The sequence below is a fragment of the Heloderma suspectum genome, chromosome 2 (genome assembly GCF_057233095.1).
Source record: "Heloderma suspectum isolate Gila_16-S chromosome 2, 16-S_ref, whole genome shotgun sequence".
Lineage (NCBI taxonomy): Eukaryota > Metazoa > Chordata > Lepidosauria > Squamata > Helodermatidae > Heloderma > Heloderma suspectum.
This window is the reverse complement of record NC_139459.1, coordinates 394,617,948-394,643,141: the sequence shown is the minus strand read 5'-3', so window position 1 is coordinate 394,643,141 and position 25,194 is coordinate 394,617,948. Positions and strand designations below refer to the sequence as shown.

The 25,194-nt window shown below is 49.3% G+C and overlaps 1 protein-coding gene across 2 annotated transcripts; it reads right to left on the bottom strand.

Annotated features, from left to right (window-relative positions):
- Nucleotides 1-847: 847 nt before the first annotated feature.
- LOC146356494 (major histocompatibility complex class I-related protein 1-like) lies at nucleotides 848-23,862 on the bottom strand. Of its 2 annotated transcripts, XM_084841230.1 has the most exons (8): nucleotides 23,731-23,862; nucleotides 17,265-17,543; nucleotides 9,640-9,915; nucleotides 7,447-7,731; nucleotides 6,241-6,324; nucleotides 4,109-4,153; nucleotides 3,354-3,386; nucleotides 849-1,951 (listed from the first exon to the last, which is right to left on the bottom strand). In XM_084841230.1, the coding sequence occupies exons 1-6, from the start codon at nucleotides 23,807-23,809 to the stop codon at nucleotides 4,122-4,124; spliced, it is 1,035 nt and encodes a 344-aa protein (XP_084697356.1). In that variant the 5' UTR covers nucleotides 23,810-23,862; the 3' UTR covers nucleotides 849-1,951; nucleotides 3,354-3,386; nucleotides 4,109-4,121. The 2 variants fall into 2 exon arrangements, with proteins under 2 accessions (XP_084697355.1, XP_084697356.1); XM_084841229.1 differs by lacking the exon at nucleotides 4,109-4,153 and having other exon boundaries at nucleotides 848-1,951.
- Between the last annotated feature and the right edge of the window lie 1,332 nt (nucleotides 23,863-25,194).

The window sequence follows — 25,194 nt, the reverse complement described above, 5'->3', positions numbered from 1 at the left end:
ACAGTGGCTAGATAGCCATAGGATTTTTGTTTTCTGGGAACCGAGCTCAGAGCCCGTGCTGCGAGCAAGGGTTCCCAGAAAACTGACTCCCGTCCCCCTCCCCCACCGCCTCATAGGCAGCGCAGTTTGTCCCTGGCTCTGCACTCAGAAGAGCAGCACGGAGCGGGGGAAAAGGGGAGAAGGGGAGTGGATGGCGGAAGCACCGTTATGACACTTCCTATGCCCTGTCCAGCCTCCCCGCCTCCTGGCTAGACAGCTGAAATTGGCCGTCTAACTGCAAATGCAGGGTGGCCGGAGCACAGAGGAGAAGATCCCCTCTGCGCGTCACCCTCCCTGCATTGGATAGTCGGTCACCTCCAAGTTTGGAGGCGGCCAACTATCCCCATAGGATTGCACCCTTAGTACTCTAGGAGCCAGTCACCAACAAAAGATGAATGTCAGCGCATCAGATAGCATTACCTACACATTTCTTTGTAACCAACACAATCCTAGTCAAACTATCCCTTTCTCTGTAACAATTGACACCCACTCCCCATTATCTGCCTCCCACTCCTGGCTACCAGTTCTGTCCTGCTCAGAATATTGCCACAAAGCTCCATGATACAGAGGCATCTTTCTAGTGCAGAAGTGCAGAAACTCAGACCCAGGGGCCAAATTCACCCTTCCGGGGGGCGGGGAAGCGGGGAGAATCCAGCCCTCCTAAGTCTTGGTTATTGGCAGTAAGACCTTTAAGCCAAAATGTGCTAGTATTTGGGAGATGTTGGCCCTGCCCCTGTAGTAAGAGTAGAAAGCTACTCAATAGTTTGTGTCTAGCGTGGGTCCCGATTCAGCAATGTAGACACCTGGGTAAGGTACAACAAGATTTTATTTGCTGCAACAAAGGCTGTCTGTCTCCAAAGACAGAAGTCAGCCCCGAGTGCTGGTTTTCCAGGGTTTTTATACAGCAGTACAAACACGTTTGACAACAGAATATAATGCACATGCGTAGGTCATATAGGACATGGAAAATACTGATGGAAAATCCTGATTACACAACATATGTACACATGACCTTCTCGTATGTGGACGTGTCATGTCAATCGATGCCCTTTGGTACTTTGGCGACGTCTCAGGTTATTTGCTGACTCTCTTGGCATGTTGTTTGTGTCACATACACAGTTCAAAATTCAGGAAAGGAGAGAGGACACACAAGATGGCAACACTTTGGTTCAAATACATTTGGGTACATGAGTAGGTTCAGGCATATTTCAACACCCCCTTTGGCTTTGGCCCTGCCTACCCCTGGAATGTGGTCCCCAATTTCTTCTTCAAAAATGGCCTTTGGCCCTCCGTATGAAAGAGATTACACACCCTGCTCTGTAGAATCCAGCCTCCCCATCGTGAACTGCACTTCACAGGGGCAAAATGTTTCAAATTAGATTTGGAGCCATTAGTACTCCATGCATTCATCCATGCAACAGATGTGGATGTTGAAAGGTTTCAGATATTTTAAAGATTTTAGAATTGTACATTTCTGTTGTAATTTTTTTAAAAAAAATCATGAACAGATGTATCCACACACACAAAAATCATGCACAGATGTACCTTCCTTCCAGGAAGGAAGAACTTTGTTGTGGGTGGGAAGAGGGAGAGGAGGGAAAATCCAGGTGAACCTGAGATACTTCCTGACAGGATCTACCCACTGGTGTGGGCAGGATGCTACTAGAAGAAAAAAAATCATAAAAGGAATGTGATGCTTTCTGCAGTGTGAACAGTTGTTTTGCAGTCTGGCATGCACTCAAAGGCGGAAAAGCAATCACTGGGGGCCAGTAGACAATTCCCATTTGGAAGCACCCTCTGTGTGGGAAGCTCTCGTTGCATATATGAGACCGGTTGAAGTCCCCCAGCTTTCTTCAGTCCTCTTCACTTCTCCCCTCTCACAGGGTGGTGGAGGGATGTGTATAGTCCTCCTCTGGAAAGAAAAATCAATTACAACATTTGATTAATTTGGTAATTTACATTGCCCAGTGCACTCTTGTTCCTCATTCTTTCGTTAACACAATGCTATCACGGCACTTTGGATTTTCATTGGGTTTCCATTCTTTGATTAGATCCTGCATCGCTGTTGGAAGGGATTGTTCAGCTTCAAAAAAAAGTGAGTGAGGGGAGACATGATAGAGGTATACAACATTATGCATAATGTGGAGAAAGTGGACAGGGAGACTTTTTTCTCCCATAATACGAGAACCCACTGGGGTCATCCCATGAAGCTGATGGGTGGGAGATTCAGGTCAGATAAAAGGAAGGACTTCACATGGCACATAGTCAACCTATGGGAGCCAGTGTGGTGTAATGGCTAGAGTATTGGACTGGGAGTCAGGAGATCTGGGTTCTAGTCTTCACTTGGCCATGGAAGCTCACTTTGGGCCAGTCACAGACTCTCAGCCCAATGTACCTCACAGGGTTGTTGTGGGGATAAAATGGAGAGGAGGAGGATTATGTATGCCGCCTTGGGTTCCTTGAGGAGGAAAAAAGGTGGGATACAAACGTAATAAAGAAGGTGCTGAACCCTATCCCCAAACTAGGTTCAGCACCTTGGATAGCTCCTTTAGAGTTCTGGCTGGTTCTGACTGAAACCCAAAATGGAATCACAGCCCCACTGAAACTGGAGCCACCAGCTTACACTGTCTTTAGTACTTTGGGTCCAGATACCCTTCAGCTCAAATAGTTTCCAGGCTGGCTCCTGGCAATAAGTAAATGGGCTTGGAGGTCCCAGCCGAGGGAGAAGGGCCTACCTTGCTCCAAAAGAACTCTGAACTAAGAGGGGAGAGTCATGCTCTCTGGTCATGGTGTGTGTGTGTAGATATGAGGTGGGGGGAGAGGGAGAGAGAAAGAGAAAGAGCATTTAATCTCCTAAGGCCTTGAGCAGTGCTGGATACCTTGCGGCCCTCCTGAAGTTTTGGCCTGCAACTCCCATCAGCCTTAGCCCTCATACCCAATGGTGAGGGACTGTGGGAGTTATAAGCCAAAACGTTGGGAGGACCAAAAGTTGCGCACCTCTGGGATTGAGGATGTGTTTCATTTGCGATGATGGTCTCTCTCTCCCCCAACAGTCTCTATGCAAGGATGAAACCAGCCCTTTGGGATGGGATCCCCTTGCAGTTATCCCTGTCAGAAAGGAGAGGGAGTACATTGCTCCAGCTGGGCAAGGACCCCCCCCCCACACACACACACATACTTTCTGATCATCTAACAGCCAAAAGGAATGTGGATTTGGGTATCTGTGATCGTATTTACTCTTATTTTTGAAAAGTGTAACCTTGCTTCCCCCAGCTGCCATTTGCCCCATGGAGTTGCCTGGGGAGGTCACTCACTTGATGTCGCTCCGTAGCTCTCCCGCCGTTTCCCTGCAGAGAGGGAATCAGAAATCAGAAATGTTGTACTGAAAGTCACCCCAGAGATCAGCAGGGTCACCCCCAAACCAGCTGATGCCCCTCCAGTTTCCTGCTAACAAGTCCCAGGATAGGAGATCCAGTAAATCTGGGTAATTGTTATTAGAAGAGATGGGAAGTCTTTCCAGGTATATACCGGCTTTGCTGAAATTCATGGGTGGCGAACCTTTTCAGATCAGTTGAGAGGGGCATTTTCCTTGCCCAGTGCTGAGAGAGACTCCGTTTTTTTCAGCACTGAGGAGGGAAAAGGTCTTCTCTCCGATCACCTGCTGCTCAGAGGTAAGATCTTTTGCCTGGGGAGAGGGAACCGACACCAGCCATTGCACTCTAACTAAGCACTCCATGTGTGCTGTTATGAACAATTAAAAACAAAAAAAGACAAATATTTGCCAGGCGGGAGTTCCACAGAAGTCACTGGGCCTTATTTTGACTGAGACACGTTTTTCTCCTTCTCTCATCCTACTAGAAGCTGAGTGGTGGGAGGTTCAGGACAGGCAAAAAGAAGGACTTCTCCACACAGCAGATGGTGAAATTGTGGAATTTGCTACCACAAGATGAGATGCTGGCTTTAAAAGGCGATTAGACAATTTCATGGAAGATACAGCTATGGCTATATACTACTTCTTGGATTATAGGCAGCATGTAGCTAGGGAACAAGAGGAGAAGAAGGTCATTACCATCATGTCCAGCTTATACACTTCCATTAAGCATCTTGTTGTGCCCTGTGGGAAAGAAAATGCTAGACTAGATAGGCTATTGGTCTGAGCCATCAGAACTCGTCTTATTTTTTTCAGTGTGTGTAGGAACTGGGTGAAAATCAGACATGCGAGAGGGAGTGTGTGTGTGTGTGTGTGTGTGTGTACTAGATGTATGCCCTAAGTACTTTCCAACTATATCAATAATCTGGATTTTTGGATCATCATTACAAGTGGGACGTGAAATGCTGTAGTGTAGAGTGCTCCTGTAGGATTACAGCCATTGCCTTGCCCCCTGTCCCGGATACTCCATTCCATTCCATTCCATTCCACCCTTGCCCCAGTTTTCCATGTTTTTTCCTCTTCCAATTGATTATCAGCATTCCATGTCTACTGATCATCCTTGGCCTCGTTGGGCTGTTTTGGTTCTTGCCCCTTAGGGTATCTCCCTCCCTACAAATTTTTTTGTTGGGTGGGGGTATATATTGGCACCTAACCCCAGTAATATTGAAATCTTGAATTTCTCCAGTGATGTCTATGGGCAGTTCTCACTTCCATCCTTGGGGACATTTAAAAATAACTTCTATCAAATGGTGAATCAGAACATGACCTATCCAGACAATGAGAGGGTACTTTCTGCCCTTTTTATATCTATGTGTTTCATCTTCTGTCCTTTTGAGGATGCTCAGTTCAATTCCTCCTCATACCTCGTTTTCTGGTTCCCCTGCCCCCTCAGTCAGCATGCTCAGTCATCATAGGGTTATTGGGGCAGGGGGTGTATTTTTCTAAATATGTTTTGTACTCCCGCAAACCTTGGGGTCCCCCACAAAATCTGTGGACATGCCCTTATGTTGGTTATGCCATTTTGAATACATAAGTATGGGCATTCTCCCCTGAAGACTGGAATAGTATGCATGAGGATTTAATGCCACCCAGTGCACAATCCTACTTAGAAAGGCCTGGGTGGACTAAATGACCTTCCTATCATGACTGATCCATGCAAACACCACCACCCCTTGTTAATAGGGGAAGAGGATTGTGGGCACATTTTTATTTGGTCTTCTTTACATGTTCGTATACCACTTCATCAAATTATCTGAGAGGGGTATACAAAAATTAAAGTCATGAAGCAGCAAAGAAACCCACAAAAAATAAACACCATTTAAAAAGGACTACAAGCAGCAGCATGATCACCAAGGCAGCTGTATGAAATAATTAAAGGCCGAGGAGAATAAAACATTTCTCCTTGGTGTGCCTACAGGGCAGCAACAAAGGTGCCAGATGAGCCTCCTCGGGAAGAGAGGTCCACAGAGTGGGACACCACATTTCTATTATCGTCATCACCATCATCATCATTATCATCATCATTATCATTATCATCATCATTATCATCATCATTATCATCATCATTTGTATCCTGCCCTATATCATTAAGATCTCAGGGCAGCATACATTTGAGAATGTCTCTTCTTTAGTCACCACACAGCTCGCTTCCAAAGCCCTCCTCCTCTTCCTCCTCCTCCTCGAGAGGAATGCCGTGACAGATGACCATAGCATCTGGGCAGCTTGGTATGGGAGAAGGGATTCCTTCCAGTTCCTGGGTCCCATGGCTTTATAGCTAAGCCCCAGCACCTTGGATTTGGCTCGTAAATGAACTGGCAGCCAGTGAAGCCCTTTCAAAATATCGAGGTAAGTTCCCATCACATTTCATGGTAAAGATTCTAGCTGCTGCATTCTATACCAGCTGTGGTTTCTGGGCAGTCTTCAAGGGCAGCCCCACGTATAACACATTGCAGCAGTCCAAATGGGAGGGTAGGAGAACACGGACAACCATGGCTACACTAGCACTGTCTAAGAGATGTTGCAGCTGGCACAGCAGCCTAAGCTAGCAAGAAGCACTCTGTGCCACTGAGGTGACTTGGGACTCTAGTGGCAAAGCTGGATCTTTGATTGCTGCAGGATTGCAAGTGTAATCTTTCAGAGGGAGAGCAACCCCACTCAGATCAGGATGGAGCCCATTTCCCCAGACTTGGCAACCCTCTTTTCTATGGTTTCTGGGCTGAGTCTTTAGCTCCCCATTCCCAAGGAGATTTATCTTACCAACATCTACTTACTGATGATGAAGAAGATGATCCCAACGACCAGCAGGACGGCAGCCACAGCCCCCATGAGGACCCCCGCAATGAGTCCCACTGAGGCTGAAATTGGAAAATTGGGGGGGGGGAAGGAGAACAGAATGGTTCAAGGAACCACAACACAATATACAGCAGCCGTGGAGATCAGGGCTGGCGCTATCATTAGGTAGAGTGATGTGGTCACTAAGCTAGCCTGCTGCCTTGAAGTGCGGTCAAGGATGCTTCAGCCAGTGCTGAAGAAAGAATCAACCATCAGTGTTGGGCCCGCACATGGGTGGAAAGACTGGCAAGAGTTCCTGAAGAGCTCTTCCCAGGGAGAAGGCCACAGAAGGAGCTATAAAGCTGTGATTCTTCAGGACCAAATTAGGGGTGTCAGAGAAATCCTTTTGGGGGGGGAGTTTGACAAGTTTTCCTAGGCTCACCCCCCTGACTTTGTTTCTGTTCCTGCTGTGATGCCCGACTCGATCTGCAGTGAGTTGGTCCAGTTCATGGATGTTCTGGGAATTTTGCACATTTTTTGAAGGTTCTGCAATTTGTGCAAATTACACAAATTACGGCTGAATTGTGTGCACATTCAGTCTAAAATCCATGCAGATTGTGAGAAATGTGTGCAAACTGCAGAACCTTGCCCCACCTCCTCCAAAATGCTCAAAAATGTTCCCGGAGTTCAGGGAACAGTTGGCAGCTCAGCTCACAGATGCAAAGTGTTGTACATTCCGTGGAACTCTGTCGAGACAAAAAAGAACTGGATTCGACAGTGGCGGACATCCCTAGCCCAAATGTTATGCCATTCCTCCCAAGGGAGCTTGCAAGAGCTCCACATTATATGGCTCATTTTATGAAGAAATATTTAAAGTCTCTGTCGAAGCAGAGGGTATTTGCATGATGTTCCCGGCATCCCAAAGCCAAAACAATAATCTGGGGGCCAATCCTTCCCAGAGCAGTGTTGCTCACCCCTGCAAGCCATCACATCCCTCCCCAACCTGCCTTGAGCACATGGGTTCATGCACTGGAAAGCTGTTTCCATGGGTTCATGCACTGTTCTGCACTGAAAAGCACGGGCATGTTTCCATTGGGTCTTGTGGCCTGAGAGACTTTTCTGAGTCTTTCCTTCTTCACCTCCCAGGATCCACCCACCTCAATTCACACAGGAGCCACCTTCCTCCCTGCTTCCCAGGCTCTCACCAGACTCTTGCCAGGACAGATCTAGAGGCTGCAGCAGGCCAACATGTTCCATGTGGCACAGGTAGTGGTCCCTGTCCTTGGGGTCAATATTGACACTGATCCAAGTGTGGTAGGTGCCATCTGAGTTGGGGACAACACCCCCAGAGAAGGTCTCCTGCTCCCAGAGTTTCCCATCCTTCCTCCAGGTGATGCTGATCTCCTTGGGGTAGAAGCCGTGGGCACGGCAGGTGAGGGTCTCCAGGCCACCAGAGTTCGCCTTGTGTGACAACTTCACTACCGGGGGCTCTGTGGAAAGGTCAGTGATGGTCTTTAGGAGGCATAGGTAGGAGGCAACTCTAGGGTTAGAACTGGGGAGAATCATAGAATCATTGATAGGTAGGGTTGGAAGGGGCCTATAAGACCATCAAGTCCAACCCCCTGCTCAATGCAGAAATCTAAGAAGTTCAAGAGGATATTAAACCAGGGGGAAAGCATAATGAGATCAGTGTTTTTATTGTTATTACCATTTGTTCTTTTAAATAATACATTTCTACCTCCCAAAGTGGCTTACAACAGAAATATTAAAAACCAAAATAACTGAACAAATATAATAATAAACAAGGCATGAAGGAAGACTCAGCCAGTGTTGGGAAGAGCAACTGCTCTTTCCAGCACCAGACGAGTCCCACACTGCTGAGGGTGCTGTTGCATTCATGTCCTGCTTGTAGGTTTCCCATCGACAGCTGGTTGGCCACTGTGTGAACTGAATGCTGGACTAGATAGACTCTTGGTCTGATCCAGCAGGGCTCTTTTTATGTTCTTATGCTTGCATCCCCGCTGTTATCTCCAATCTGAGAACAGAGATAACACCAAAGATTAGTCCGAGGGCAGGGATTGGAGGCCACATACCGCCCCGGGAGGAACTCAAGGAGGCTCCATAGGCCAGATTGGGGAGCTCAGCGGGCCAAATTTGGCCCATGGGCCACAGGTTCCACACACCTGCTACAGAGACAGCAAGAGAGAGCATCCTGCCTTCACCCAGTCCCTTGACCTCTCTGTGTGCGCAGTCCAGCATTTTGGCACCAAGAAAACTTTTGCATTGATTATAATGTTATAATATCAAGCAATATCTCAATCCATTTTGCTCATTAAACACTCAGCGATCCTTAATCACAAGGTTATGCTGTCATCAGCTACTAAGATTATGAAAAAAGAGCAGAAAGGGGGGAACATGACATGGCTGAACATCTCATGAAGCGTTCCACACCACAGAACGGCTCCTTGCTGTGCTGCAGAAGGATGCTGAGGTTTCCTGAGATTACGTGGAACACATAGACCAAACTACGTTCATCTGCTATTCGTGACAAGGGAATTGGACATGATGCTGAATTATCAATGGTGGGTTACACAACAAAGAAAACTGGAGGAGATAAAAATGTAATAATGAGAGGTGGCTGAGTGGAATGTACTACTTACAGATGCAGGGAGCTTTGTTTTGCTTTTTTATGTAGCTGGGGTTCAATTTGACCTTGACACCTACAGCCTGAAATGGTGCAGCACACAAATTACTGCCCCCTCCCATCTGGCTGTCAGATAATAGGAACAACTCCACATGCTTCCAGAAATAAATAATAAAATAAACAACAATAATAAATGAAATAAATAATAAATAAATGCTTCCAGACACTAGGGGGTGAGAGAGAATGTCTTGTTCATCCCCCTTGTCTAATTAGTTCCTTTTTCCTGCTCCTCCCCCTTCCTCTTCCTTCCTCCTCTGCAACAAGCGCCATGCGGTCTATCCGGAAAGCAAGTACCTCACGCCCTTGCTCACTTACACTCATGCACCCAGCTTGAGGGAGTGCCTGTAGTTAAACAGTATTGGATAGCTTTCTCTGATGATGTGTACAAAAGCACTAATGAAGTTAGTTGATTTGAATGTCATTTAAAGTGGCTCTAAGCTGTGTTTATTGCATCCAGTTCTACATTCTGGGTTGCCACGCTTTCTCTGTATAAAGCAACACTGCTGTAAGTCACACCAGGCTTTCCAACACCATCATCGTGGGGCATCTGCTCTTCATTCTAGCATTCCTGCCGTGTGTGTGTGTGTGTGTGTGCACGCGTGCACGCATGAGAGAGAGAGAGAGAGAGAGAGAATAGAAATAGCTACCCTTCCCCAAAACAATGGCCCTCCTTCCCACATTTGGTCACCCTCACCTTTCCTCAGCAGCGTTTCCTTTGCATACTGGACATATTTCTTCAGCCACTCAATGCAGGTTTTCTCCAGGAAGTTCTTGCTTGTCTGAGTACGGACCACGTTAGCATCCCATTCACTCTTGATTGCTTGCGCGCTCACATCAGCCATCGTCCAGGTGAGGGTCTCCATGTTGAAGGTGAGGAAGTCCCTACCGTTGTAGCCATACTGGTCATATCCTCTTATGTGCCCATCTTTGCTCAGGTCACAGCCACATTTCTGCTGCCAGGTGAGAAATCCTGAAAGAGACACACAGAACAGGAGAGGTCTCCTCCTATGGCTGTTCTGATTTTTACAGGGTGGGCTTCTGTTTCCCGATTACCCACTTCTAGAATAGGAAAAGCTGACATCAGAGGAGAGCACGTTGGGGGTATTTTCAAGTCGTCGGCCTGAAACGTACATCTCCTCAACTTTGGTTCATTTTAAAATGCTTATCCCCTGCCTCTCCTCCAAAAGGAGCACAGAACCGCTTATGATGTTAATAAAATGTCCCAGAAAAAAGCAATCAAATCCTACTGTAACAACAAAACAATTTAAAAACACAACAATCAGTGGTTAATGCTTCTTTGGAACAAGGTATTGTTCCATTATGTTTAAAAGAGGCTGTTGTGAGACCTCTGTTGAAGAAGCCTTCCCTGAATTTCACCATACTAGATAACTATCCTCCGGTCTCATACTACAAAATCATACGAATTCCACCATACTAGATAACTATCCTACCTTGCCCCAAAACGTACCATTTTGGGGCAAGGTATTAGAGCATGCAGTGACCTCCCAGATCCAGGGGTTCCTGGATGAAATGGATTAACTTGATCCATTTCAATCTGGTTTCAGGCCTGGGTATGGGACGGAGACAGCTTTGGTCGTCTTGGTGGCTGACCTACGCTGGGAACTGGACAGGGGGAGTGTGTCCCTGTTAGTTCTGCTGGACCTCTCAGTGGCATTCAAGACCATGGTATTCTTCTGGGACACCTTGCTGGGATGGGACTTGGGGGTACTGTTTTACAGTGGCTCATTCCTTCCTAGCGGGGGAAACTCAGAAGGTGGTGTTGGGGGATGCCTGTTCGACTCCGTGGCCGTTAGCTTGCAGGGTCCCTCAGGGTCCTGTTCTGTCCCCCATGCTATTTCATATCTACATGAAACCTCTGGGAGAGGTTGTCCAGAGTTTTGGAGTTCAGTGCCACCAATATGCTGACGACACCCAGCTCTACGACTCCTTTCCATCAGATTCCAAGGAAGCTGTTTCTGTCCTTAACCAGTGTTTGGCATCAGTAATGGACTGGATGAGGGAGAACAAATTGAAACTTAATCCAGACAAGACAAAGGTGCTCCTGGTCAGTCGAAAGGCAGATCAGGGAATAGGGCTTCAGCCTGTGTTGGATGAGTTGCACTCCCCCTGAAGACTCAGGTTCGCAGTTGGGGGTGCTCCCTAAGCCTAGATGCTCAGGTTTCAGCGGTGGCCAGGAGTGCTTTTGCACAGTTAAAACTACCTCACCAAGTGCGCCCGTTCCTGGAGATGTCTCATCTGGCCATGGTGACACATGCCTTAGTTACCTCCCATCTGGATTACTGCAACGCGCTCTACGTGGGGCTGCCTATGAAGAGTGTTCGGAAACTGCAGGTGGTTCAAAGAAATTCTGCCAGACTGTTGACTGGGGCTGGTTACAGGGAGCATACAACTCCCTTGTTAAAACAGCTTCACTGGCTTCCAGTCTGTTTCCACCCCGGGCACAATTCAAAGTGCTGGCTATGACCTATAAAGCCCTATATGGCTCCGGTCCAGGTTATGTGAAAGACCGTATCCTCCCTTATGAACCTGCCCATGTTCTGAGATCTTCTGGGGAGGCCCTTCTCTCAGTCCCACCACTGTCACTTGCACATTTGGTGGGAACCCGGGAGAAGGCCTTCTCGGTGGCTGCCCCACAGCTGTGGAACACCCTTCCCAGGGAGGCGAGGATGGCTCCCTCCTTGATGTGTTTCCAGACGCAGGCTAAAACATTCTTGTTCCAGCAGGCCTTTGGGACATAGTTGGAACCTGGGGGTAAGCTGCTAAAATGCTGTTTTAATGTTTGAATATAATTTTAATTATATCGTTAAGTATATTTTCAGATGTTTTAATTGTATATGTTTTAATTTTGTAAGCCACCTTGTGTCCCAGTACTAGGAAAAAGGCGGGGTATAAATAAATATTATACTCATAATCATAATGGAACCTAAAAACATAAAACTGAAAAGTCAGGTGCCAAATGCTTTTGTCAATACAAACAGTCTTTACCTTAAGTTTAAAAGTATTCAGACTAGGGGCTAATTGCCCCTCAACCTGGAAGGGAGTTCCAAAAATGGGATGGGCGGGCTGCCACTGAGTTGCCCTGTCTTGCATCCCCACCCTCGTCACCTCATTTGGGGGTTTGGTGGGAAAGCGAGCAGTGGATAGGCATGGCGGAGAATTCTGCCACGGTGAAATGGGCCCGGAACAGAGCCTACCTTGGTCGGCTGTTCTGGTGCTCCTCGAATGGCGGCCCCATCTGCAGCCGCCATTCATGTCTTTGGAATGGCTGTGATAGGCTATGTAAATATTTACGTAGCCTATCACGGCAAAAAAAAAGGGAATGCAAATGGCGTAGGGAATGCCACTTGCGTCCCTGCTTTAGCCGTGATAGGCTATGCAAATATTTGTGTAGCCTATCACGGGCCAGCGTAGGGACGCAAATGGCATCCCCTACACAGGACGCCATTTGCGTCTGCACCAGCCCAGCAGCGGCTGGAGGCCCCGCTGTGGGTTGGCCTGGCTGGCGGCTCTGCGACCTGGCCGCGGAGCAGAGCCAGACGAGCAGGATTCTGGGGGGGAGGAACGGATCACCACCCCCCTAGTCGAGGATCCCGGGGGGAGGATCGCCTCCCCCCACCTGCGGAACCTGGCAGAGCCAGGTAAGCGGGGTTTCGTACACCCCTAGCAGTGGATGCCCAGGAGAGCAAAGCGCCCTTGTTGGCTGTTAATGGAAGAAGCCCTCCCTCAAGTACCAGGTTGCTAAGGGTTTTATATGCCAAAAGCAAGACCTTAAATTAGGCTCACTCACTCATCGGCACCGAGCACAGTCATTTCAGGATAGATGTAAGTGCATTCTGCACTAGCTGCAGCTTCCAGATAGCCTTCAAGGGGAGCCCCACACAGAGCATGTAGCAGTAATCTATCCAAGATATTACCAGACCACGGATAACTTCACAGGCTTCCGTTGTGGTGCCACTGAGACACAATAGTATAGATCCATGGCATAGATAATCATAGTGGGTGATGAATTTTACATGCAGGCGCATTACATTTTTCGACTAAATTTAAATTCACAAGGTTCTATGGATTTGTAAGATGTTCCTACAAAAAATCATTTGTAAAAAAAAGTGCGCCACCCCAAGCCCACTATTTCTATTGTTATTGTGCAATTTGTGAGCACAAAAGTGACCGATGATGGATTTGCGGTATCTCACTCTAATTAAATGGCCTCAGATAAGTGTTTTTGCACCAGGGCAGTGCCAGAAAGCACTGCATCCATGTGTTTCATGGGAAAATTTAGATTTAATAGCAGCCATGCTTCTTCCCCCCCGCCCCTTGAGACCATGGAGAGGGTGGGATTAACCCTGCCCATAACATGCCATCTCTCCAGAGCTGGCCCTCCTATGGAGCAGGATGAAGTGTCCACATCAGGCAGCAGAGCAGGAGGAGGGGCAAATTGCATCGCTCCCTCCCACCCCTGCCAGGAGGGCTTGCTGATGCCCCAGAGGGACGTCTGTTGCTGGGAAATCCGCTGAGCTGTGTGGGCTGTTCCCTGAACTCCGGGAACATTTTTGCACATTTTGGGTGAAGGTTCTGCAATTTGTAGACATTTCTGAGCAACGTGCGCAAATTATGGCTGAATTTGCAGAAATTACAGCTGAATTTGCAAAAATGGTGCAAATTTGGGTGTGATTTGCATAATGCGCAGAAATTTGGCCATAATTTCTACAAACTGCTCAGAAATTGGTGCACATTTCAGAACCTTCCCCTCACCCCCAAAGCTCAAAATTCCCAGAAAATCGGTGAACTGGCCTGACTCACTGAGGTTGAATTGGACACCACAGTGGGAACCAAAAGGGAGTCGGGGGGGGGGAATCTTAGGGAAACCCACCAAACTCTACTCCCCAAACTAATTTCTCTGACATCCCTACTGCCCTCTAACCTGCAGCAGGTGCTCTAGAGAGCCCCATCAGCTGCTCTCCCACTGTGTTTTTGCCGCAGTGAGAGAGCGGCCAGCAGAGCTCTCTGGAGCAGCCACCCGCCCTGTTTCCCTTGTAGTATGAGCTCTGCAGGCACTTCTTCTGGCCGAACAGTTCTTCATAGAGTCGATGTGGTGGTGGTGGTTGCAGCAGCAGCAGCAAATGTAAGGGAAAGGGGGTCAGGTGCATGTGATGTGATGGGTGGGAAGAGGTGCAATGTGGTGGTGCCATGTGTGCCAAGAGAGCTTGTGCCAGGGCTGCATTGAGAGAGAGAGAGAGAGAGAGAGAGAGAGAGAGTCCTGGATCAGTTCCTAGACTCGGCCATGGGCTGGATGAGGGCCAATAAACTGAAGCAGAATCCTGGCAAGACGGAAGCCCTGTGGGGGAGTGGTTCCCGAGTCTGGGAGATGGGCTCATTGTCTGTTCCGGATGGGATTGCACTACCCTTGAAAGATCAGGTTCATAGTCTGGGGGTGCCCCTAGATCCATCACTGTCCCTGGAGGCCCAAGTGGTCATGGTGGGTTTGGGCGCCTTTTACCAGCTTCGGCTGGTTCACCTGCCACGGCTGCAGTTTATCAGAACTTGGTTTTATCAGAACTCCGTTTCTTTTTTAAAATAGTAATTATTTCAACATGGTGTTTTTATTCTTTTATCTTGTCTGCTGCCCTGGCTGGTTCTGACTGAAACCCAGAATGGATTCACAGCCCCACGAACCTCGGAGCATAGTCACTATATTTATATTTGTTCTATTTATGATGCATGTGTAGTTACTAATATGATATTCTCATGAGTATACATTTATAGAGTCTCCATATTGGTGATATATATAAAGGAAATAGGTCAATAAAAATGTAGAAATAATGACTGAAGGTACAATCCTATGCACGTTTAGACAACGGATTACAGCCCATTTTACATACGGAAGATAAGATCAAAGGATATGCAACAACAGATGTGGATCTACATTGGCCTGACCTCTACCATTCCAGAATGATCTGAAAAGGGACCATTTCTCTACAGACTTATTTTCCTGCTGTCTCCCTTGTTTTACTACATACTTTGAAAGGACTCTGCATTTTAAAATTGAAGGTGGAGGAATAAGAAAGGCATGAAACAAACAAACAAATGACCAAGAGCATACAGCAGGGGTGTTGAACCTCAAGCCCTGGAGCCAAACACAGCCCACTTGGAGTTCCGTGGGGGGCCACAGCCCTTCCTCACATCACTGGGGGGTTCCTGCTCCCCCTGCCTCCATTCACTTGGTGGTGTCCCAGCTTTTGCACATGCCCTCCTCACCCTAAACTACTGGAATCTCGTTCCTGATGGTTAGTTTCTGGCAGTAGGAGCATTAAGCTAAATAACGCTGGTATCTTTGCCCCGTCCCCCTTTGCCTTCAGCCTCCACGCCCCAGAATCTGGATCTCAGGCTGAATGCCAGGAATGAATCTGAGCACCTGGAGATGTCTGGCAGCTCAGATGCAGAACCGGAATGGGAACAGCAAGAACAGAGGGAGGCAACCTCCCCAGGGAGCCCAGACACAGCGAGACTTTCCTCTCAGGACCTTGACACGCAGATGGCCCAGCCTGAACGGCTCCCCCATTCCCCCACCATGAGAACTCAAGTTTCGGAGCGAGAGGAGGAGGAGGGCGAGGGGTGTGAGTTGAGGGATGCCAGGGTCCGTTGTAGAGTGAAGTGGGTAAAGTTAGGGGCGCGGCTCAGACTCTCTACCAGTGGTTGGCCACTCGTGGAAGCCAACGTAGGAGGGAGCCACCCCAAGGGAGAGGCATCCCTGAGAAGCAAGTCTGGCCGTGAAGTTCATGCCCAGGCTGCTGGCAGCTTCTCTAACTTCCACTTCGTCTCCTCTATTGATATTCGTAGATGTGTGGATTGGCTGGTTCTATGCAGTCTGAGAGTTTCCTACAATCTGCATCTTTAAAGTAGCTGGTCATTTGCTAATAAAGCAATTGGATTGAAGCTTTGTTTCCTGGAGTGTGCAGACTGCGAAGGAATGTGACAACGAAAGAGGTTCAACACCTCTGCCATACAGGAGCCATGAAGGTACCTAAAGTTTCCTGCCACAGGGTTTCTTTCTATCGCTCCATCTCCAGCTCAGTTGCCTTCTCAGGGTAAATCTTATTCCACCATTACCAACCCTGAGAAGATGTGTCTCTGCTCCACTATAAGACCCCCTGTCATGCCCCTGCTGGACGGATCCTCCTCTGAGGAGGAGCTAGAGCTCCCAGAGACAGACCATGCCGAGGAACCACCCAGGTCAGGAGATCTCAGGGAGCCTGGGCCCTCAGAGGAGACCACTGCTAGTCCATCCCTGCAGGAGGAGGGGAGTTCTGCCTCTGAGCCAGAGGCTGGGCAACCACTTAGCCCCTGACAGCATTGCCGCCTCAAGAGGCAGGCCAATAGGGCTCCTCTGAGAAAGAGTGCTCGATGACAAAGGAGGGCTGCTCAGGATCAAGGCCCACCTTCCAAGTAGGATGTTTCCCAGAGGGCCTGTAATGCACTGCCGTTGAGTCCTAAGCTCTGGCTATATAAGCCTTCCGTTTTAGCCTGTCTAGTGCTGCTGGAACAAGATGGGTTATCATCTCATATAATCATAGGGTCGGAAGGGGCCAACAAGACCATTGACTCCAACCCCCTGCTCAGCGCAGGAAGCCTGATTCCCAGGTGGTCTCCCATCCAAAGACTAACCAGGGCTGACGCTGCTTAGCTTCCACGATCAGACAAGATTGGGCGCATCCAGCCCTTTGCTCGACATCATAGAATCATAGGGTTGGAAGGGGCCAACAAGACCATGGAGTCCAACCCCCTGCTCAGTGCAGGAAGCCTGATTCCCAGGCGGTCTCCCATCCAAGTATGAACCAGGGCCAACCCTGCTTAGCTTCCAAGATCAGACGAGATCAGGCGCATCCAGCCCTTTGCTCATCCGGTGCTGTGCTTTCCCGACCTCGCCTTGTGATTGACCTTCTGTGCTACTGACCCCTTGGACTCCCGTTTGACTCTGCTTCTGGATCGTGTACGGTAGCTTACTGCTTAACTGTGCTTTGACCTTTGTTTGTATCTGGACCACTCCTGCCTTTGCCCGGTCCCACACTGGATTGGAACGTCTGTGCATGACCCCTTGCTTGCTTTGTTGCCTTGCCTTCCAGAGTGCCCCAGAATTTGCACCTAGCCTGATTCAGCCATAGCAGGGCACCCCCATCCTTTGGTTTGTGGTTGGGTGGAGGATGTGGATGGTATAGTGCACAACTCCTCCTTCCCTCCCTCTCCCCTGGGGAGAAGAACATGGGGTGGTGGGGGTCCATGACCCTCCTGCCCTCTACTCACCACTGCTGTGATTGAAGTGGTTCCGCAGCATCCCCAGGTTACCTCTGAACCTCAGCTCCAGGTTCTTCGTCCTCTGAGTGTGCCATTCCCAGAACATGGGGTCCTCCTCTTCAGCCTTCTTTATCCAGGGGACTCGAGGCAGTGACTGCTTCTTGATGCTGTCATAGTTTGCCCAGAGTTGGTCATCCAGGAACCCCAAGCCGATGAATGGGCCTGGCCCTTCATCGGATTCCCACAGGGAAATGCAAAAGTACAGGGAGTGTGAGGAGGAGGAGGCAGCTGCAAGGCAAAAGAGAGGAGGCAGATAGAGGAGAACTGCATCAAGGACGCACGATAGAGGTGTGTAACTTTATGCATGGTGTGGAGAAAGTGGATAGGGGGATATTTGTCTCTTTCTCTCATAATACTAGAACCCAATGGCATCATCCCATGTAGCTGATTGGTGGGAGACTCAGAACAGGTAAAAGGAAGGACTCCTTCACACAGCACATAGTTAAACTATGGAACTCGCTACCACAGGATGTAGTGATGGCCACCCATTTGGATGGCTTTAAAAGGGGGCTAGACAAATTCCTGGAGGAGAAAGCTATTGATGGCTACTAGTCCTGAGGGCTATGTGCTACCTCCAGTACCAGAGGCAGTGAGCCTATGTAGCTGTGGAACATGGGTGGAAGGGTGCTGTTGCGCTCATGCCCTGCTTGTGGGTTTCCTGTGGGCATTTGGTTGACCACTGTGTGAACAGAAAGCTGGACTAGATGGGCCCTTGCTCTGATCCAGCAGGGCTATTCTTATGTTAAATGGATACCCAAAGTGGCAGTTTGGAACAGTTTGGATGACATGACTTGTAGTTAAGGAACAGGTGGGAATCTGGAGGTTTGCAGTGTAAGTCTGTGACAATTTGATGGCTTTCAATGGTTGTTGCAAGTCCTCTTAACTCACCTGCAGCCACTCTCACAGATTTACAATGGCTTCCAATTGAATCAACGTAGGACGCTGGCAAGCTTGACAAAAAGGAAAATGTCTGGATCTACAGACTCAGAACTCTTAGTCCAATGGCCTAAATCTGGAGGACAATTCGTAAGCTTTCGATGACTCACACCCCTGATCGTTTTTTTCTCCTTAGGAATTTTCATCTCCCAGCATCCTTTATGTCCTTCAGTCCTGATTCTTTGGAGATTAGAACTCCACTCAATAGGATGGAGCTGCCCAGCATGATTCTAATGTTCTTCTACCCCAAAGCAGCTGTGAACACTTCTTTCTTACCATGATCCTCCCCCCTCCGGCCCCCACAACTCCCATGAAGACAGGAAGAGGATATTTTCCCCACCATCCAATAGAACCACCTGCGAGGGGCTCTCATTTAAGCTCTGCAAAGGAAAGCCGGGTTACCCCACTCCCCCCAAATGCTAGCATCATAAGTTGCATATTGCACACATGGCTTGCTGATTATGCAAATCGATCTGCTTAATTTGCTAACCTTCAGCCAATTACTTTGCATTTGCTGGGCTCAGGCTAGAAAACAGGGGTCTCTGTCAACAAGGCGGTTGCTTCCTGGCTGCCCGTTCTTTATTTGACACAGGCTTGCAGGAGCAGCCTGAAGAAGGCGGGGAAGTGACATCTCCGCACTCATCTGATCAGAGTACGTTGGAGAGAGCCGCTGCAGAATACCGCAGTTTCCTCTCCCTGCATTACAGCTGATCCTCAACTTTGTGAAACAAATAATGCCAAGCATGAGAAGAACTCCTGCAGGAAATAATAGCCCACAACCAACTCCTCAAGTACATCACCCCTGTTGACTTGCTTCCTCCCTTCCTATGCCAGAGCTCATGGCTTTCCAACCATCACCCTTCGACAGGCAGGGATGACCTCCCTGTGCTCAGTTGTACACCGCTGCATTCTGGGGTTGCCAACTCCCCCCCCCCGGCAGTGGTCCTGTGCACTGAACAGCTGCCTGATTTGCAGCCATGTGGCTGTCAAGGGCTCCTTGGAGGCCTCTCTCAGTCTAATCCAGTAGCCAAGTCCAGACACAGACAAAGGGATTCCTTTCAAAGCTTTATTCCTCTTTTACAACTTAACAACTCTACCGGTAGCAACTAGATCTGAGCAGCAGAGTACCTCTGCCCTAAGTTGGAACAGTTGGTCCCCGTTTGAAAGGGAATCACTGGCAGACCCCTGAACTTAAGGGCTAGGGAGAGTCCCTCCCCTTTTCCCTTGGATCCTCTGGGCGCAGCCGTTGTTTGCGCGCCAACCGGGCACTACGCCTCCTTTCTGCGCCCTCCATTTGGAGCCGCTCTCTGCGTCGGCGTCACGCGTCCATCAAGTCTGCTTCCCGCGCTCTGTCACTCCCAGGACTGCTATCTAAGCTAGGAATGCTGGTGGGAGGAATCTCCGTCAGCTGTGGGCCCTGGGAAAGAGGAGCGCGCTCCTCTCCCAGGAACAACAGCTCTTCCTCAGAATCAGAACTACTCTGGGATTCTATGGGCTCAGTGTCCACCCTGACAGTGGCTCGGCATAGTGATCTGCTGGCACACAGATCTGGGAAAGCGTTATCCGCAACATTTCTGTGTGTGCAGTGAGGAGCACAGGAGCCCTACCAGGAAAACGAATTGACACTCTATGCAGCTCCCTGGGTGGGGAACTGGAAGCAGTGCAGCAGAAAATGTTTGTTCTGGTTTTTTGGATGGTGAAAGACGTCAGGAGCTTGCCCATGAAAGAAAGACAGAATACTCTTAGGGAAAGCTAGGGGAACCTGAGGCACATGGACCTAATCCAGCCCACTCCACCCCACGCTCTCCCCAGGCCACATTCCTTCCACCTAGACCACGCCCCCACTCTCCGACCCCCGTTTCCCAGTCCCCCCTCTCTGGTCCCAGCGAGCACCCGCCCTGATCAGTCATTTAGACGTGACTGGGCGGTGCCAAACAGGACTTCTGCTCAGCAACAGAGAGAAGAGGAAAGCGAACAGAACACTTCCCCAGCCGCTGCGATCCCTTGCAGGACTTCGCTGATCCTCGGCAATGCTCAGAACTGTCTCTGCGCTCCCCCAAACTGACAAGGGCAGCTGTGGGCTACCAAGCATTTCCAAAATTGCACAAGCACAAACGAAGTTCAGAATCTGTTCCTCTAAAATGTTTTCCTTGATCTAATGCGGTGTTCTGTTCTTTTAGCTTGTTGTTCACCACTTGGAAATCTTTGATGTGGAGCGGTATATAAATATCGTAAATAAATAAATACATAAATACATAAATAAATAAATAAGCGAGCACAAATTGTGGCCATAATATGCTTAATCTGTGTAAATTGTGCCTGTAATATTAAGCATGCTACGGCTGCAATTTGCGCGGATTGCAGCCGCAATTTGTGTAAATGTCAACTTGTGAGTGGGGGGGAAAGACTAAAAATTAAGGCCTGTGCATGGATGCCCTGATCCGGCTTGGAAGCCACTTCAGGGCTGCCAAGGCAGGCCCAATTCAGCTCGGGCTGATTCGGGGCGCCCCGACTTGCCTCAGCCTATGAAGCTGAAGCAGGATTCGGACATCTGAATCCTGCTTCGTCCCCCCTCCCAACATGCCGCTGCTGGTGCCGCCAAGGAAGGCTGCCCGTCGCAGCCCGCCAACCACCTGTTCTGCCCTCTTTGCAAGGACCGAAGAGCAGGCGATTGGTGGGAGGCACTGGCCACCTGTCAAGCCTGTGTGGCCTCCTTCCTTCCATGAAGACTGGACAAGCACGAGGGCAGAAGTGGCCCTCCAACTGTGCCCTCACCCTTCCTGGCAAGGAGAGGAGGGTGTCTGGTCGGAGGACGACTCCTGCCTCTGCTCAAGCCTTCGTGGGTTCCTTGCTTGCGAGGAGCCTGTGAAGGCTCAAGTCAGGCCAGTGGCAGCCATTTGTAATGAGGGTGGGCAGCCGCCCGGGGATCCGCTGCCACAGCCAGGTCCAAAGCCCTCGGGATGCATGCTGGCAGCCGTCTTATTGCTCCGGGGAATGGTGGGGGGTGGGCTTTTTGAAATGGCGACTGCCTGTATTTCCAGAAATACAGGGAGTTGCCATTTTAAAAACGTCTCCCCCCCATTCCCTGGAACAATAAGATGGCTGCTGGCTCACATCCAGAGGACCTGGGTAAGGAGATGGGGGCTGGGTGGCAGCATGGCAGCTGGGCCCCCGGATTGGACTGAAGCACTTCAGAGCAACCCGATTCACTTTGTGCCACTTCGTGCCCCCTCTGCCTCGACTCGGAGGCAGGCCGAAGCAGCCCGAAGCACCCCGCTTCGACTCGGAACGAGGTCTTCAGGCTGAAGCGGTGCACGGCCCTACTGAAAATCCAGGAGCTGGCCCGACTGCATCTGCACTGAGTCAGACTAGCTCACGGGGAAGTGAGCTGAAGCCCAGGGGGGCTGACCTGATGAAAGCTCATCGAACTTCGCTCCCAAGGTAGATTCCCCCAACGTCCCTAGCCCCTAGGAGGAGCCAAAGGGCATAGTAAAGGAAGGCGGCCCAGGCCTTGCAGCACCAAGGAGAGCTTCCTGTAAGCCATGCCTTCCCACAGGCCCCAAGACCCGACTGACGCCTTTTATGCTGTGACGTCCACAGCCCGCTCCCAGGCTCCGCCCCATTCCTTGCAAAGGGGCAGGCCTTAAAGGGGCAGGCTGGCCTGGGGCCTAGCACTCTCAAAGACCCCTTGCCGGGTCTGGGATTGTGGTCTGCAATTTCTGGTCCAGGCTCCAGGCTTTCGGGCTCCAGGGCTTCTGAGAGGGCCTCTGCCAGCTCAGGGGCTCTCCAGCGCCTCCTCTGGTTGAACCCCTGGCATTGCAGGAAGGGTGAATGTTGGGCGAGGAGACAGAGAGAATGCAGTGGCAGACTGGGCTGAGAAGGGAAATGAGGTGACAGAGAATAGGGCGACGGGACGTGTGTGTCTGCATGAGGAGCATACGGGTGTGAATGGGGGTGTGAGTGCGTGTATGGACGTGCAGAGGTGTGGATGTGTATGATAGGGGGTGTATGGGCTGGTGCCAAGGGCAAGCATGGCCGGGCCCCTGCCAAGGGGCCACACCCCAGCAGGGGCCCAGTGACGAGAGCCTCCTGGACCTGCTCCTCCTCCACTCCATGGCAACCTGCTTCTTCGCCTGCCTCTCGCTCCGGCCCAGACAACAGAGGTGGCGAGAAGGAGGAGCGCCAGACGCCGGGGCCCATTCGCTCCCAGGCTCTCTGCCTGTCAAGCAGGCAAGCGGTAGCAAGGATGGGAAAGGGGGGCAGCAGCAAAAGCATCTGGCGAAAATGGTGGTGAGAAAATAGACCTCCTGAGGGAGGGGGGTCCAATGGGGGTGCCTTGCCCGAGGACCTTCAAAAACCTGGCACTGCCACTGTTTGTGAGCCTGGTCCCTCGGTCCTGCCCACGCTTGGATTTGGCCCCTGGAATGTCACCCGCAAGGTAATCTGCCCCCCAGGCTGAAAAAGGTTCCTCACCCTACCTTCGGGCGAGGGATGCAAAGGGGACCTCCAGACCAAATGCTCCTAGTGCCGCCGATGGAAAGGCATTTTAATTAATTTTTTAAATTGTAAATTTCAACAAAACAAATGGGATTGTGCAGCTATGCCATCTTTTCTTCCTGAACAGGGTTCCCCCCCCCCCCCGGTAAGGAAGAAAGGGGCTACCGCCAACTGAAGAGGATGATGTCTGGGACTGCCTGTGCCTGTCAGATTCTGTGAATGAGCCAGGGCAGTTATGTAATAAAAGCCTCATCTGGAAGCACCCTAAGCATGAACGTTTCCCCCACCCCAAATCACACACCCTGTGACGTCAGATAGGGATGTCGCGGGTGCCCAACCGGGTTCAGGAATTCGTCGGGCAACCCCTGCCAGCAACCCCGACCTGCGCCCGCCGAGACACTGTCCTTGTTCGCCCCCCACTCGCGCTCCCCAGTACTCACCGCAATCCCTCTAATATTGGGATTATTAATGCAATCCCTCTAATATTGCGCTTATTTAGCTTTCCCAGCTCCAAACTGCGCATATTTGAATATGCACGTTTTTTAACTTCCTGTTTTATGCAAAAATCAAAGGCGCGAAAATGGAGGAACTCACTGAACCCGTGGGTGGCCCCAGCACAGGTCCGGGGGGATGAGAGCAGGAGTGCTGCTTTGGGAAGTGCCCGGAGAAACCGGACTAAGGTGAGTTCTTACATCCCTAATGTCAGAGTCCATTTCCAGCTCAATCCCGCAGTTTTTTTTTTTAAAAACAGTTCTATATTTTTAAGGTGAAGCACTTCGGGATTTAATATAGTAAGTGGTATGAAATAATAACAAAATAATTAATAATAATATGGTGAGGTATTCCAAAGGGCTTCTTCCGTCCAAGTCTGCTTCACATTTTGGCATCCCCATGCTGGAAGCACCCCTCTATTAGGTGGGGCGCAAATTCTGCCCTCCCTCATCTGTAGAAATGGGGGTGTTTAAATCCCCCGCATACTCACCAGAGCAGTCCCCCAGCAATAGGAAGACAGCTGCCCACAGGAGCAAGAGGTGCCCCCGAGGCGTGAAACCAGTTTGCATCTGGAGAAGGTTCTGGAGCCGAGCTCTTCTGTCCACACTCCTCCGGCAGCTGAACAGCTGTGCTGTCAACCAGGCAAGGATATATGCAGAGCGGGGGCCTCCTCTGGGCTGGGATTGGCTGAGAGGAAAATATTTCACCAATAGAAAAAAAAGAAAAGAAGCATTGTGGCAGTTGCTGGGCAGAACGTGCCTGGGCAGGATGAAAAAAAGAGATTCAGGGCCAAATCGCACAGCAATTTTGCCTCCTCCCAAGATGGGAGAAGTTGAAAATGCACCAGGCGCTGTTAGTTTTCCCAGTTCCGGGGTCAGCAACAAGTGTAGACCTCCCGAAAATAATCCATGAATTATTTCATGGATTAAATAATCCATGGAATATTCATGGAATATGCATGAATATTCACTTATCCAAACCTGGAAACAGCAATGAGGATATTTTTAACTGGGACACTTTCCCAGTTGACATTAGCCAGGCCCCACAGTACCAGCTTTCAGACGTTGCCTTAAAATTTATCTCTTTACGTAGGCTTTCTCTGAAGGGTGACCCAGGCAGGTATGGACTCTAGCACACGGCAGAGTATGCAGGGTTGTGGGGGGTTTTGCTGATTAATTTGCATTGTCTTGTTTATATTGTTTTGCTATTGCATTTTATGTTCGCTGATTGATACCCTTGTGGAAAGTTTGATACCCTTGTTTGATACCCTTGTGGAAAGCAGTATATATATTTGAATAAATAAAAAATTAAAATATGCTTGTTACAGTACCATATTGTGAAAGAAGCTTCAGCAACATTAAAACATATCTGAGATTATTAAATATGGCAATCCTTTCTCCTGAAAACTACAGAACAAATACATTTTGAGCAAGTCATCAACGTTGTTGCTGCAATTAGTACTCAAAGGGTTACATTATAAGTTCATGCTTGAGGATGTTAGGATTTGAATTTTTATAAATATAATTTTGTCTTTATTTTTTCTAGCATTCTGTGTGATATAATAAGTACAATCTCTGGTTTTTTGTTTGTCCCATTTTCTATTTTAGAGTTTATTCTATCAGTACTATGGTATGTTATTTAATGGTCTACATTATATTTACAAATGTTCTACTGATGTAATACTTGTTAGAATAATGATGCTTTTTTTTTCATGTTCCCGATTTAGGGCGCGATCCTATTGGATCCACTCCGAACTCGGAGGCTTGAGAGTATCCAGGGCAGAGTGAGAGGTGTGGTAATCTTTGCCTTCACATTGTCTCTTACTCTGCAGTTTAGCTAGATGGGCTTTTTGCCTGTCTAGCTGAGGCATCGGGGAGGGGGAGGAAAGGAGGTTGGGGAGTCTTGAGGGTATGATGTAAACCCACCCTGCTCTGCCCTGCTCTGCCCACCGGCA

What these genes read in the sequence shown, in the direction of transcription:
- LOC146356494 (XM_084841229.1), bottom strand. Translation starts at nt 23,809, where the DNA reads ATGCAAACTGGTTTCACGCCTCGGGGGCACCTCTTGCTCCTGTGGGCA. An exon ending in TCTGTCCTGGCAAGAGTCTG is followed by an intron (nt 6,325 to 7,446) that starts GTGAGAGCCTGG and finishes TTCCAATTTCAG; the next exon opens with CCTCAGTGGGACTCATTGCG. An exon ending in GATCATCTTCTTCATCATCA is followed by an intron (nt 3,387 to 6,240) that starts GTAAGTAGATGT and finishes CCCTCTCTGCAG; the next exon opens with GGAAACGGCGGGAGAGCTAC.